We start from the raw sequence: 12,155 nt of genomic DNA on the forward strand, positions 1-12,155 counted from the left end.
GAGGCCAGCCTGGTCTACAAGAGCTAGTTCCAGGACAGGCTCTAAAAAAGCTGCAGAGAAACCCTGTCTCGAAAAACAAAAAAAAAAAAAAAAAGAACAACAACAAAGAAAAGACAACCCAGCTCTAGCTGATGCTACCTGCCGTGCTACGTGACATTGGCATTGCCTTTCAAGATGGAAGAGATCCAGTATTCGGTGCAATTCTCCCAGTGTGAACACTGGGGTGGATGGGAAGCTGCTGCTGTGTTAGGCACACAGGCCCTCTAGCACCCACCCTCGAAAGCTCCCAGACTTAGAGGGCAGATGCTGCTGTGGGAAGTCAAGTTGGTGTCAGGAGGCCTCGTGAATGGAGAGGCTCTCTGGGGAGTCTCTTGTCAGAGCCCTCTTCCTGGAACATTCTCTCTGCTGCCATCCATTCAGCCCTGCCCACCCCTAAAGACTTTCTGTTCTACAGGAGGGTACCTAGAAGCTAAGAAGCTGTCAGCATCCCAGGGGTCAGAGGGCTCAGAGTGGCCATGAGGTATGCTTATGCTGCATGGTAACAAGGCCTCGTGACCAGTCCCAGAGACCCGAGTCCATTGGAGGCAGGAGAGAGCAGTGAGGCCATCCACCATGGCCTAGAGCCCAGCCTGGAATTGGATTGCTTTCCCCAAACAAGCTTCTCTCTCAGGTCCCTGCCTCTCTCCTTGTGAGTCAGACTTGAGGCCTTCCTCTGAGCACAGCTGGAGTCAGACTTAAGGTCTCGAGAGATATTCCCCAAGATACTCCCCTTAGACGCTCTTGGGTTGTCTCCAGCAACAGAAGGTGTTTGGGATAAGTGGCATAATGACACTGGTGGACAAAGCAGTCACAGAGTTCTCAGAGGCTTTGTCAAGCAGTCCCAGCAACCCCGGGTGTAGGAATCCTGAGTGGGTCTGGCTCAGGTAGGACTCAGGTTCTGAGGGCCTGGCATGCCAGGCTCCTGCTGTCAGCTGTCCAGGTAGACAAAGAGGATATCCTCATCTGTGCCATAGCTGGTTCTGGCCTCCTCGAAGTTACTGGTGCTGGTGCTGCACATTCCTGCCAGGTGTGGGAAAAAGAAAGACAGAGCCGGGTCAGTGGGTGACTTCATGGGGTTTGTGTTCTACCTGTCTTGCCACCTCCTGGCTTAAGCCTTCCAACCCTAGGAAACCTTTCTTGCCTATTCTGGCCTTCTTGAGTTAGTTCTTTCTTTTGACACCTTCCCAGTTTAGTAGACAGAGAAAGTGAGGCCCAGAGAGAAGAAAAAGTATGTTAAATGTCTCAAGACACACAGATGGTCAGGGCAGTCCTTCTCCACGCCACGGCCTGAGGACAGCGGGCAGTCTGGCATATTATTTAGTTTGTGTGCTGGCTACAGCCCATGGAACACAAGCTATCAGTGGGGACCCGAGCAGTAGAATCAAGCTGGTAGTGTGTGAGGAGAGGAGGCTGGAGACCAGGACAGGGGCAGATTTGTTTGTATGACCAGAAGGCAAGCCCTGACAGCAAAACCCCAGAGGGGCACAGGCTTTGGAGAGAGAGACATGGGCCACACCAGTCTGAAAAGGAGGAAGTTTGTGTTAACACAAGCCACCCTGGCCCACCTGCCCCCAGGACTCACGATCAGCATAGGCCGGGTTGTTATAGAAGATGCAACCAGTAGCCCTGTTGTAGCCACGCAGAACGATGAAGTGGCCCTGGTAGTCGGGGGTACGGCAGAAGCAGCGGTGGCCACTGGGAGTGAAGCAGCAATACTTGACGGGGCTGGAGCACAGGTCACAGTGCAGTACCCCGGAGTTCACCAACACGATGGCCACGTGGCCCTGCGCCAGGTGTGCTTGGATGTCCTGCACACTCACTGTGCTGTGGGCCAGGAGGGAGGTTGGCCAGTGCAGTGGGCCCTTGTCCCCACCTTCCAAATTGATGTCCCCAAGTTTGTACCCATCCCCAGTGTTAAGATACGTCCTTGACTTGTCTGCCCTCTACCCTGAGCCCCCTGCAAGTGGTCATGTCCTGGCTTGTCACTGTGACCCAGGAAAGCTGGGTGAGGAGGCTTACCATTTCTCCACGCGCACCTTGCAGGCCTTGGCTTGTGCAAAGAGCTGGTTCACCCGGGTCTCCTCAGTGTCAAAGTGCTTCCTGTAGAAGGACTGAAGCAAGGGCAGACTGGAGTGGTCACCCGTCCGGGATGCACACTCCCCATTCAGATGAGGGAAAGAGCAGGTTACAGAATAGCAGCATGAGGGGTTGGGGGCCCTACCAACAGGCAGGTGGCTCTACCCAGCTTGCCTAGGAAGAAGGCTGTGGCTGTCCCTGGCTGGAGTGTGGGCAGGGCCACGCAGAGGGCGAAAAGGATGCTCAGGAGCTGAGAGAGCAGATTTGGACGAGCTCCCTGAGGAGGACTGGTCAGGCCGCTCTCTGATAGACGTGAGCAGTAGCCTAAAGCAAAGGATCAAGGAGGGCAAGGCTGCCCTTCCAACCCCGGCCAGGATGGCTCAGTCACAGCCCAGGGTAGCCAGGCATGATTTACGAAACAGACTCTGCTTGGTGCTAGGACCTCACGTGACCAGAGCCCCAGGAGGCAGGCCAAAGACATTCTGTTCTCAGGTTCCTTTTTCTGTCTTAAGATTTAGTAGCCTTCTTTACCTGGCATGGAAGACTCAAAGAAGAATTAGGCTGACTGCCACTGGCTACCATGTGACAGCCCCTCTGCCAACAAGGCCAGCAGAGACGACCCTGCCAAAACTTGGTGCTTAGGCCAAGATCGCCTCAAGGGCAGGTAAGACTGGCTCTGGCTTTGCAAGGGAATGGAATACACCGGTGTGTTGGCATAGCCATTTACAATGGCATTATCTGCATTATTTTTTTTAGAGGGAATAAAAACCGACAGAAAAGCAGATAGACAGACAATACATGTTTTTCTTCCAGAATACCAATTACCCTGGTGAGAACGAAGAAAACAAGCCAATGATAGTCGTGTAAATCAGAGTACGACTCCACAGCCTTCGACCTGTCCTATGCCACACAGAGAAAGATGCAGAAGGCCAGGACTCAATGTGCAAATGTTCCATGGAGCCTAGATCTCAGAGTCACCTGTCTGTAGTCTGCCACTGCCATTTGTCTCTCTACACCCATGCATTTGCTCAAGTGTCCGGGCTTTGACCCTTCTCTCTTCTGGGATAACTGGGCGGCCTATACCTCTGGTTTTCTGTGTGAAGAGGGCCCAGAGGGTAGCTGCTTACCTGGTTCTTGTAGCCCTTGTCAACACCCAGAGTCTGGGTACAGAAGCGGTGTCTCACACCAAAGTGGCGCATTAGGTAGGCCAGGTCGATGGTCCAGATGCTCCTGGTCAGCTGCAGCTCATGCAGGGCATTTTCAAACTCCCCATCGTCTAGCTGGCCCAGGTACCTGAAGGCAAGAGGGCAAAGAGATTAGCTTGTTTTTGAGGCAAAGCTAGACCAAGTCACCCTCCAATATGAGTGCCACAGGCACTGCCGGCACTTCTGAGCCTCGGAGGTCTCTGTCCTTTATCATGAAACCACCATGGTAACTTTAGGGATCAGTAGCCTGGGACACTGTCTGGCCCCACAGTGAACGGCCTGGGTTTTGGTTCTTCCATCTCTTATGGGCTATGTGAACTTGGGGAAGGTTCTGATTGCATATCTAAGAAGCCCTTGGATCACAGAAGTGGTTTTCAAAATTTCAGGCACTAAACATTTTATTATGCTCCATCTTTTCCAGAACTCTAAGTATGCAAGATAGACACAGGAGAACTGATCTGGGTCTCCAGATTGTGCAAGGTGACGGTATTGGTCCTTTCTGGTTCAGACTATCAAGGTTCTATTATTTATATAGCATCCTGGTAGCCTGATATCAGAGGGGTAGAAGATGCAGTAAGTGCCCAACCCGAACACCTGTGAATTCCTTGATCACCCCGAGCTCCCAGGTGTCACCGTTCTGTTCATATTTAAACTATGACAGGGCCCAGATGGAATCTGAGTCTTTTAAAGCTTCAAACAAAGCCAACCCATGCAGATATTAGATCCCATCCAGGTTACTTCCTGTTTCATCCCCGAGCCACAGCAAGTGTGGACACTCACTGAAGCACCATCCTGGAGCAGGCCAGGCCACAGTCCCAATGGTATAGTTGCTGGATGATGGGCACAGGCAGCTGTACAAAGTCCCCTGCAAAGGAACAAGAGAAGTCTCATGCTCTCTGCACAGTGCCCACCGGATCTGCCCCCACTAGAAACACCACTAGAGCCTCCACTGAAACTCTGTTAGACTTATACCACCAGAACTCTCCCTACACATCAACACAGCCAGTCAGACCTACTCAGAACCCTCCCGTGTGTACAGCAGAACAGGACCAGCTGCTGCCTCAGCATGCGCAGGTTCTTTCACATCACTGGGGCCCACTCCCCACCGCATCAGCATCTGCCGGGACCCCTCACTTTCGGGGGGAACACACACACACACACACACACACACACACAGGTCTTTGCACACATTTCCTAGATGCTTTTGGCTTCTCATGAACTGACACCCACCCCTGGACCTCAACTCTTCTACAGCGCTGCCCCTTGCAGCTGTGTCCCAAGGGGTCCTGGCTCTAAAGTTTCCAGAAGGAGCAACAGGGGAAGACCACAGCTAGGAAGAGGGAACTGTCACACAAGCTTGGTAACTAGACTGCTCCTCCAGAATCTAGCTAGTATTGACCCTGGACAAACCTCTCAGTCTGTGTTCCGGGCTGCGGAGAGGAACAGAAGCGCCACACCTAGGCATTCTGGTGCCATTGGCTGACTGGAGGAGCGGCCTAGCTTCCTCTCACTGGGCTGAGTTTTGCTATTCCTGAAGTAGAGGGCTTGGTCTGATTTGGTCAACAGATTAAAAACTATTTTCCAAGAGCCTGGCACATGTAACAAGTAGCTCAGCAAGGTCCTGTCCCAGTGCACAGCAAGGACAAACAGAGAAACAGACAACCAACAGCTCAGGTGGAAAAACAATAGGTAGGCCTCAAAGAACACAACACAGCTGCAGAACAGTATGCACTGAACTGAGGCCCTGAGGGGAGGATGAGCTGGCATGTGACCTGCAGCAGCTTAGCTCGTGAACATGCACAAAGTTCAGTCTAGCTGCGTATGGTGGCACAAACTTACAATCCCAAGACTTGGAGGCTAAGACAGGAGGACTCTAAGGCCAGTCTGGGCTATAGAATGAGGCCTACATGTTCTCTCTCTCTCTCTCTCTCTCTCTCTCTCTCTCTCTCTCTCTCTCTCTCTCTCTCTCTCACACACACACACACACACACACACCACACAGGAGGGAGAGAGAGGGAGGGAAACATAGTTTAAGGAACCAGGAGGGACTTCTCTGTACTGGTCACCACTTCACTTACTTGGCACATGAAAACCCAGTCCACTTGCATTCTCCTTTGAGGATTTCTGGGATCTCCCCTGGGCCAGGTGTCTAGCTCTGCAGAAAGTCAGCCCAGGAGCTCACCTACCAGGTCAGCCTCTTTCCCATCACTCCCTCTGCCTGTGTTTTAGGCAGGCGTGACATTCACTAGCCAGAGACTTTGTCCTGGCTCTTCTGACCTGGTGTCTGAGTTTAAACCTCTTGCTCTCCCACGTCTTCAGGCACTGGTTGAAATACCACTATTTCTATGGCTTTCCCTAACCCCAGGCAGGCCAGTCCCTATCTCTCCAGTAATCCCCCTGGTAATCCTTTAAGCCTGAGTTCACGCTGAAGGTCACAGAATGCAGCCCTTAAACTTATCTGTAGCCTGCTGGACAGAGACTCACGATTGTTCCTGGCCATTCACCTCCAGGTGTGCCTGTGGGAGGCAGGATGTCAGGTGTCAAACAGGCCACCTGACATTTCTGTGTCTGCTTCCTCCTCTGAAATGGGCCACCACTGAGGCAGCTCACAGAATGCCACAATAGAGCAACAATAGGCATAATGCTTTCGTAGGAAATCACATGGACCACCTGCGCTGGGCCAGGCAAAGATGAGGCTTCATGCCCTTCATCCCTTTACCCCAGGCACCTCTGAACCTAAGTCTTTCCTTTTGCCATTTTGTAAATTCAGTCTTGCCTGTCCCCTTCCCAAACCTATTCTCTCACCTGTCCCCACACACAGCAGCCAGGGGCATTTCATCTACAGTTTCTAATCTTTAAAGTACTTGAGATGGAGCTGTGTGTGTTGGCACACACCTTTAATCCCAGCAATTGGGAAGCAGAGGCTGGCGGGATCTCTCAGAGTTTGAGGCCAGCTTGGTCTACAGAGAAAGTTCCTGGACTGCCAGGGCTACACAGAAAAACCCTATGACAAACAATGTCCTTGGGATGGGCAGATGGCTCAGTGGATAAAGAGCTCAGCGTGGAGGACCTGAGTTCAGATCCGTAGTACCCACGACCACCTGTAATCCCAGCAAGCAGACTGATAGGAAATCCCCAGAGCAAGTTGGCTAGCCAGACTAGCAGAAACAGCGAACTCAAAACTGAGTAAGAAACCCTGCCTCAACATGTAAGGTGCAGATGGTCATGAAGATACCTGATGTCAGTCTTGGATTTATGCACACACGCATATAACAACACACATACACAAAATGTGTGAAAACGTGATAATAAATGACATTCTCACTGCCCCCAATATGTACCTTTTGTTTTGTAACAGGGTCTTAGAAGGCCTGGGGCGTCCTCAAACTTGATAAGTAGCCAAAGGTGACATTGAACTTCTGATCCTTCTACCTCCACCTCCTAAGGGATTACAGACATGTGCCACCATGCCTAGTTTTATGTGGTGGGGATGGAACCCAGGGCTTCCTCTGGGCAATCACTATACTCTCCAGCCTTCTACAAAAGCCTGCGGGTCCCGCCTCAACCTGGGTCCGCCAGACTCACTTCAGCTTCACCTGTTCGGTTGTCCTATGAAGCCTGCAGTCTCAACTGTGCTGGAGCCATCTGCACATGTGTCACCCTCGGTCTGGAACTCTTTTCTCTCTACTGTTCTTAGCATTTCAGCCTCGGTTCAAGACTCTCAGGGCTTTTTTCTGACTGCATTTGATGGCTGAGAAGGGTGTTTCTTCCTGAGAGCCTGCTTCTTGTTGGGACCATTTGGAGTCCTGGCCTCCAGCTGCTCTCCCCTGCTAGTGACCTTTACTTGGCCTTCTGATTTGAGCTACCGAAAGCTGTGTCCAGCTCTGCTTCCCGAGCACGTGTTGCTTTGGCCTTGATTGAGGATCAGGGGATGAGGTTTTCACCCATTGGTCCACCTGACTGTGTTGGGTATCTAAGCCTCTGTGGAGCTATTCAATAAGGGCTTCTTTTACCAGTGACTAGAGGTGTGTCTCTGTCTGTGCTGTCTCTGTGAGTCTTTGTGTGTTTCAATCTCCAGCCCCCTGTCCGGCTCACGAACGGTACGGCGGTGCATAGAGCGCAGCCGCAGCTTGTTTCACTTGGTGCTTAGCAAAAGTAACCCAAAAAGTTGCTGTCACCTCACTAAGTCTTGAGCTTCCCGAAGAACAGTGATACTTGAGTTTTCATCCCTCATAACCAAAACTCACATTAAAACATAAACCCCACAGTGATGGTGGTAAGAAGTTGTTGGGGCTGAAGGAGCAGAACAAACTCCATTTTTAGAAAGAACTCCATTTTAGACAGGACCTAACTAGGGGTGAAGAATGCAGCCCAGCAAAGTCAAACATTCCCAATAAACTGCCTACCCTGGTCAAAGTGACCCACCAGGGCGTCCAGACAGCATCTGATTGCCTCAAATGTCCCTGTACGGATCTGATGAACCGCTATTTTAAATTCTTGTCTGCTGACAGTCACTGTTTTAAAACTCCCCTATATCCTAACCAACGAATTCAGAAGTTACTTTTACCCGATCCCAGAATGCCAAGGCCTGTGCCATTCTACCTGCTTTTCCCTTTAAAATCCCTTACCCTGAAGCCTCGGGGCCATTCTCCCCCTCCCCCTGCAGCAGTGTGTTAGATTACGTCTGAGTTAGGTAACTTGTAATCAATAAACCCCAGTGTGTTTGTATCAGATACCGGCTCTGTGGTAGTCTTGTCTGGGCGTCCTGTGGTGCGGGCACAACAGGTCTTGAGGGGCTAGAAGGATGGCTTAGCAATTATGAGTACTGGCTGCTCTCCCAGTGGAACCAGGTTCAGTTTCCAGCACCTACATGGTGGCTCACAACCAGGTATAACTCCAGTTCTAGGGGGTCTCCAACATCCACCTTCTGCCAGGGTACACACAGGGTACACAGACAAACCCACAAGCAAAACACTCATATACACAAAATAAATATTTAAATAAGAAGTTGGGTCTTTAGGGAAGCAATTCAGTCATGAGGACTCTGAATCTGTGCCTTACAAAGGGTCAGGAAAAATAACTTAGGCTGTGTCTTTCCGCCTTGACAAAAGTAACTTTGGGGGAAAGGGTTTAATTTAGGTCACAACTTCAGGTTACATCATCATGTCTGGGGAGTCACACTCATAGGAGACAGCCAGTCATACCACATCCAAAATCAGGAGCAGATGGGAAGAATACACGCATGCCTCTGCGTGTCTCTTCCCCACTTCCTATCAGTCTGGGCCCAGCTCAAGAAACAGAGCTGCCTGCATTTAGGGTGAGTCTTCCCAGTTCATTAAACCCTTTAAGAAAACCCCTCAGGCAGACTGACAGGCCAATCTGACCTAGACAATTCCTTACTAAGACTCCCTTCCCACATGGTTATCCATTATGTCAGGCTGACAATTAAAACTAAAAAGCTGGAGATGGCTCAGCCACTAAAAAGTACTTGATGCTTTTGCAAAAGACCCAGGCACAGTTTAGTTCCAGGCACATACAGAGGCTTACAGCTGTCTGTAACTCCAGTTCAAGGGGTTCTGACAGCCTATTCTAGCCCCTGAGTGGACATACACACAGACAAAACACTCAAGACCTGTAACATTTTATAAAGGAAATCTAAGAAAGGAGACGGAGAGAGGGAGGGAGGGAGGGAGGGAAGGAAGGAAGGAAGGAAGGAAGGAAGGGAGGGAGGGGAAAAAAGCTAATAGTCATAGGCCTTTTTCTTTTTGTCCTTCTGATATTCTGCTATGCAAGGTCTCCCCCTTTCTTCCTGTCATGTGGGCATATCTAGAGAGTTGTCTATAAGGAACAGATGGATCTTGTACTGAACTTACCAGCACCCTCATCTTAAGAATTCTCAGCCTCCAGAACTATGAGAAAATAAATTCCTATTGTTTATAAATCATTCGGTTGTGCAAATGGACTAAGACACCAGGGAACTTGCTGGTCTTGTTTGCTGTTTCCTTGCCTAGTATCTGATGCTTCGTAAATAACCCATCATTAATTATACTTGAGTCAGGAGGTGTAGCATTGTCAGCGACCTAGGTTCAATCCACAGTGCTACAAATTTAAAAAAACAAAAGGGAAAGAAAAAAGTCACACTGAGGAAACTGTGTGATAGGCTCTGGGCAAACTAAGGTGATGTAAACCTCGGTCTCCAGAGACTCCTATTCTAAAACAGTTCTCCCACAATATGCTAGTGGAAAACTCTTTGCAGGGTGTGGTGCTATCAAGATGGTGTCTTCCCTTTCCAGAACCCTCACTGAGGCTTTAAATGGCCTTTTTGCTCTGATCTACTCAGGCTGATTTCCACCCAGCTTTTGTTTTTATCTAACCAATGATCTGGAATGTGGCATTCTCATCTCTGACACCCAAATGCTCTGCTCCCCCCCCCCTCCTACTCCACAACCTGCTCATAGAGAGGGCATCTGCTTTTTCCCTAGTCAGCCTGTCAACTGTAACAGGCAGGTAGGGCCAGGGTTGCATTTGCCTCTTCCCAGCCTTTACCCACAGCTGGCAGAGCTGGCAGAGCTGGCATTCAGATACGCTGTTGAATAAGTCTGTTTGTCTAAAGCTCTACCCCTTCAAATGCCTACATGTCTCTACAGTGCCCATGAGTCCTAGGCTTCCAGATCACAACCCTCTGTTGGATACTCCCTCCTCATTCCGTGGCCTACGCTCTGGCTCTAATGAGTTGGGCCATGCCTTCTCTTACACTGAGAAAATGTGGGCTAGGACAGTTGCTCTTCAGGGTCCTAAGAGACTCACTCAACCTTAAAACCCCTAGATTCGGAGGCCTCATGCGGCAAACACTCCTGCTTGGCTATCCTGATCTTGGCACAGGCCAGATGTTTTCTGGAAGTAGGTGATAAGTGTAGGCGAGGTCTTGGCATTTGTCCAGATAACAGCTTTAGCATCCAGAGCCCAAGACTGCTGCTGATATCGACGCCTAAAGACAAGACACGACCTGACCCTACCTGAGAGCTAGGGTCTGCTGTGGTCGGCCTGCTGTCACGAGAGAAGGAAGGCTGTCAACTCTCCCGGGTCGCTTTATCCTTCTCAGCCTCAGCCTGCTCAACTTAAAAAGTACAAATGACAGCAGCAGCCTGCTTCCGCGGGATTTATGAAAACTAATGCTCCATCGTCTATAAACACTTTACCGCTCTATCTACCTCTCGGTGCCCTGCACAAGTGAGCCACTATCTGCCGAGGCTAAGAAAGGGAAACGATCCCGTCCAAGTTCACAGATAAGTGGAGGAGTAAAAATGTAAATCCCAGGATAGGTCTAAGTCCTGCTCCAGGCTACAACCGGAAGGAATCACTCCTTGAACGTGCTATTACTCTCCAACTGACACTAAAGGGTTTAGATCCCAAACACCTCGGTCCCTCCCATGAGATGGCACCTCGCAGGAACAGTTTATTAATATCAACTTTTGCGCCTTATGCAGAGCTCCACCATGACTGCTAGGTTTCCCCACTTCTTGAGCAAGCAAAGGGGCCCGGGTTTCCTCAGGGCGGAGGGAACCAGAGAACAGTAGTAAGACTGCCTTTGGGAAGTCAGAGAAAAAGCCCTTACCCTTTTGCTGAGGGCTCTTCAGGCCGTTATTTCCCCCTTCCGAGCCCCACGGGCTTTCCTCCACAGTTCCCCCTGGGAACAACGATCACGGCAACATGGGGTTCAAAGCAGGACTAGTCGTTTTCTGGGAAGGTGGTAGTACCTTTTGCCCCTTTGGACTTTGCAACTTGACTGGCTCTCAGAAGTCCCCGAGGTTCCAGCCCCTGAAGACTCAGAAACAACCAGAAGTCGCCCCCCCCGAGGAAGGGACGGGAGCGGAGAAGGAAATAGACACCAGAAGCCTTCCAGGGCTGGGCTACTGATGAAGCAGAAGAAGGCCCAAGGTCGCCCGGCCAGACCCTACCCAGCTCTAGGGCGGAGTCCCCCCCCCTCTGTTTCCCCGGTGAGGGCAAGGCCCTTTTGAGAGGCACTGACCGGGCTCGAGCGGCTGCCCCGCTGCCTCTGCCTCCGTCCTCATGACCCGGGTGGCGCAGGGCGCCCATGGCCCCGGCCTGGAGCTGATGGCAGCTGCGACTTCTGATGGGCAGCAAGTGCGGCCAGTGTAGGGAGAGATCGGCCGCCGCCAACGCCGCCGCCGCCGCCGCCGCCGCCGCCGCCTCCGCGGTTCGGAGACCGATAGGCGGGGGCTAGGCCACCTCAAGCCACGCCTCGTCCCTTCCAGGACTGGGATCTGGAAACCCGCCCTTTGCCTAGGCCGCGCCTCTTCCCTTCCGCCCACTTCTCTTTCATAAAGAGAAGACCCCGTGGGGCCGCCCCTTCCCCGGAAGCCCCGCCCCTCGCGAGCCCCTCCCCCAAGGCCCTTCCGTAGCGACGTGAGCTTCTCCCTAAACTCCCTCCGTTGGCTTGCTCCATTGTAGCCTCAGGGTTTAGCCCCGGCCCCTCGCAGTGTCTCATCGGAACTCCAGGGAATCCTTTCCTGACTCCCCTTAGGTGTTATCCATACCATGAATAAAGAGAGTTCCCCATACTCGGTGCGCCCCTTACCTGATGGCGACCAGATCCAAAGCTTAACTTCCTAGTTCAAGCCGCACTTCCTGTCGCCCCAGCGCACTGGACTCAAGCCTCGATCCCGCCCAGTCCGTCCTTGTACTGCGTAAGTGCGCGTCCCCATGTTCCTTTCTGGGCTCGAGGATTGGTGTTTCCGACCGTCCCCGGGTCCTCTCCAGTGCCGGAACAATAGTGCTAGAAGCCCTCGTTTCCCGGCCGGTGGAGTAAGGAGA

The 12,155-nt window shown here is 51.5% G+C and overlaps 1 protein-coding gene across 3 annotated transcripts; it reads right to left on the bottom strand.

Annotated features, from left to right (window-relative positions):
* Positions 1-734: 734 nt before the first annotated feature.
* Gucd1 (guanylyl cyclase domain containing 1) lies at positions 735-12,129 on the bottom strand. 3 transcript variants are annotated; one of them, XM_038341669.1, is made up of 6 exons: positions 11,920-12,129; positions 4,101-4,185; positions 3,243-3,408; positions 2,059-2,150; positions 1,622-1,863; positions 735-1,059 (listed from the first exon to the last, which is right to left on the bottom strand). In XM_038341669.1, the coding sequence occupies exons 2-6, from the start codon at positions 4,109-4,111 to the stop codon at positions 968-970; spliced, it is 603 nt and encodes a 200-aa protein (XP_038197597.1). In that variant the 5' UTR covers positions 4,112-4,185; positions 11,920-12,129; the 3' UTR covers positions 735-967. The 3 variants fall into 3 exon arrangements, with proteins under 3 accessions (XP_038197597.1, XP_038197596.1, XP_038197598.1); XM_038341668.1 differs by lacking the exon at positions 11,920-12,129 and adding an exon at positions 11,350-11,582; XM_038341670.1 differs by lacking the exon at positions 11,920-12,129 and adding an exon at positions 10,337-10,358.
* Between the last annotated feature and the right edge of the window lie 26 nt (positions 12,130-12,155).

Source organism: Arvicola amphibius, chromosome 9 (genome assembly GCF_903992535.2).
Source record: "Arvicola amphibius chromosome 9, mArvAmp1.2, whole genome shotgun sequence".
NCBI lineage: Eukaryota > Metazoa > Chordata > Mammalia > Rodentia > Cricetidae > Arvicola > Arvicola amphibius.

Coding starts and splice junctions, on each gene's coding strand:
- Gucd1 (XM_038341668.1), bottom strand. CDS start 11,392: ATGAGGACGGAGGCAGAGGCAGCGGGGCAGCCGCTCGAGCCCG. Junction 3,409..4,100: donor TGCTCCAGGATGGTGCTTCA/GTGAGTGTCCAC, acceptor TCTTGCCTTCAG/GTACCTGGGCCAGCTAGACG. Junction 1,864..2,058: donor AAGGTGCGCGTGGAGAAATG/GTAAGCCTCCTC, acceptor CCTGGCCCACAG/CACAGTGAGTGTGCAGGACA.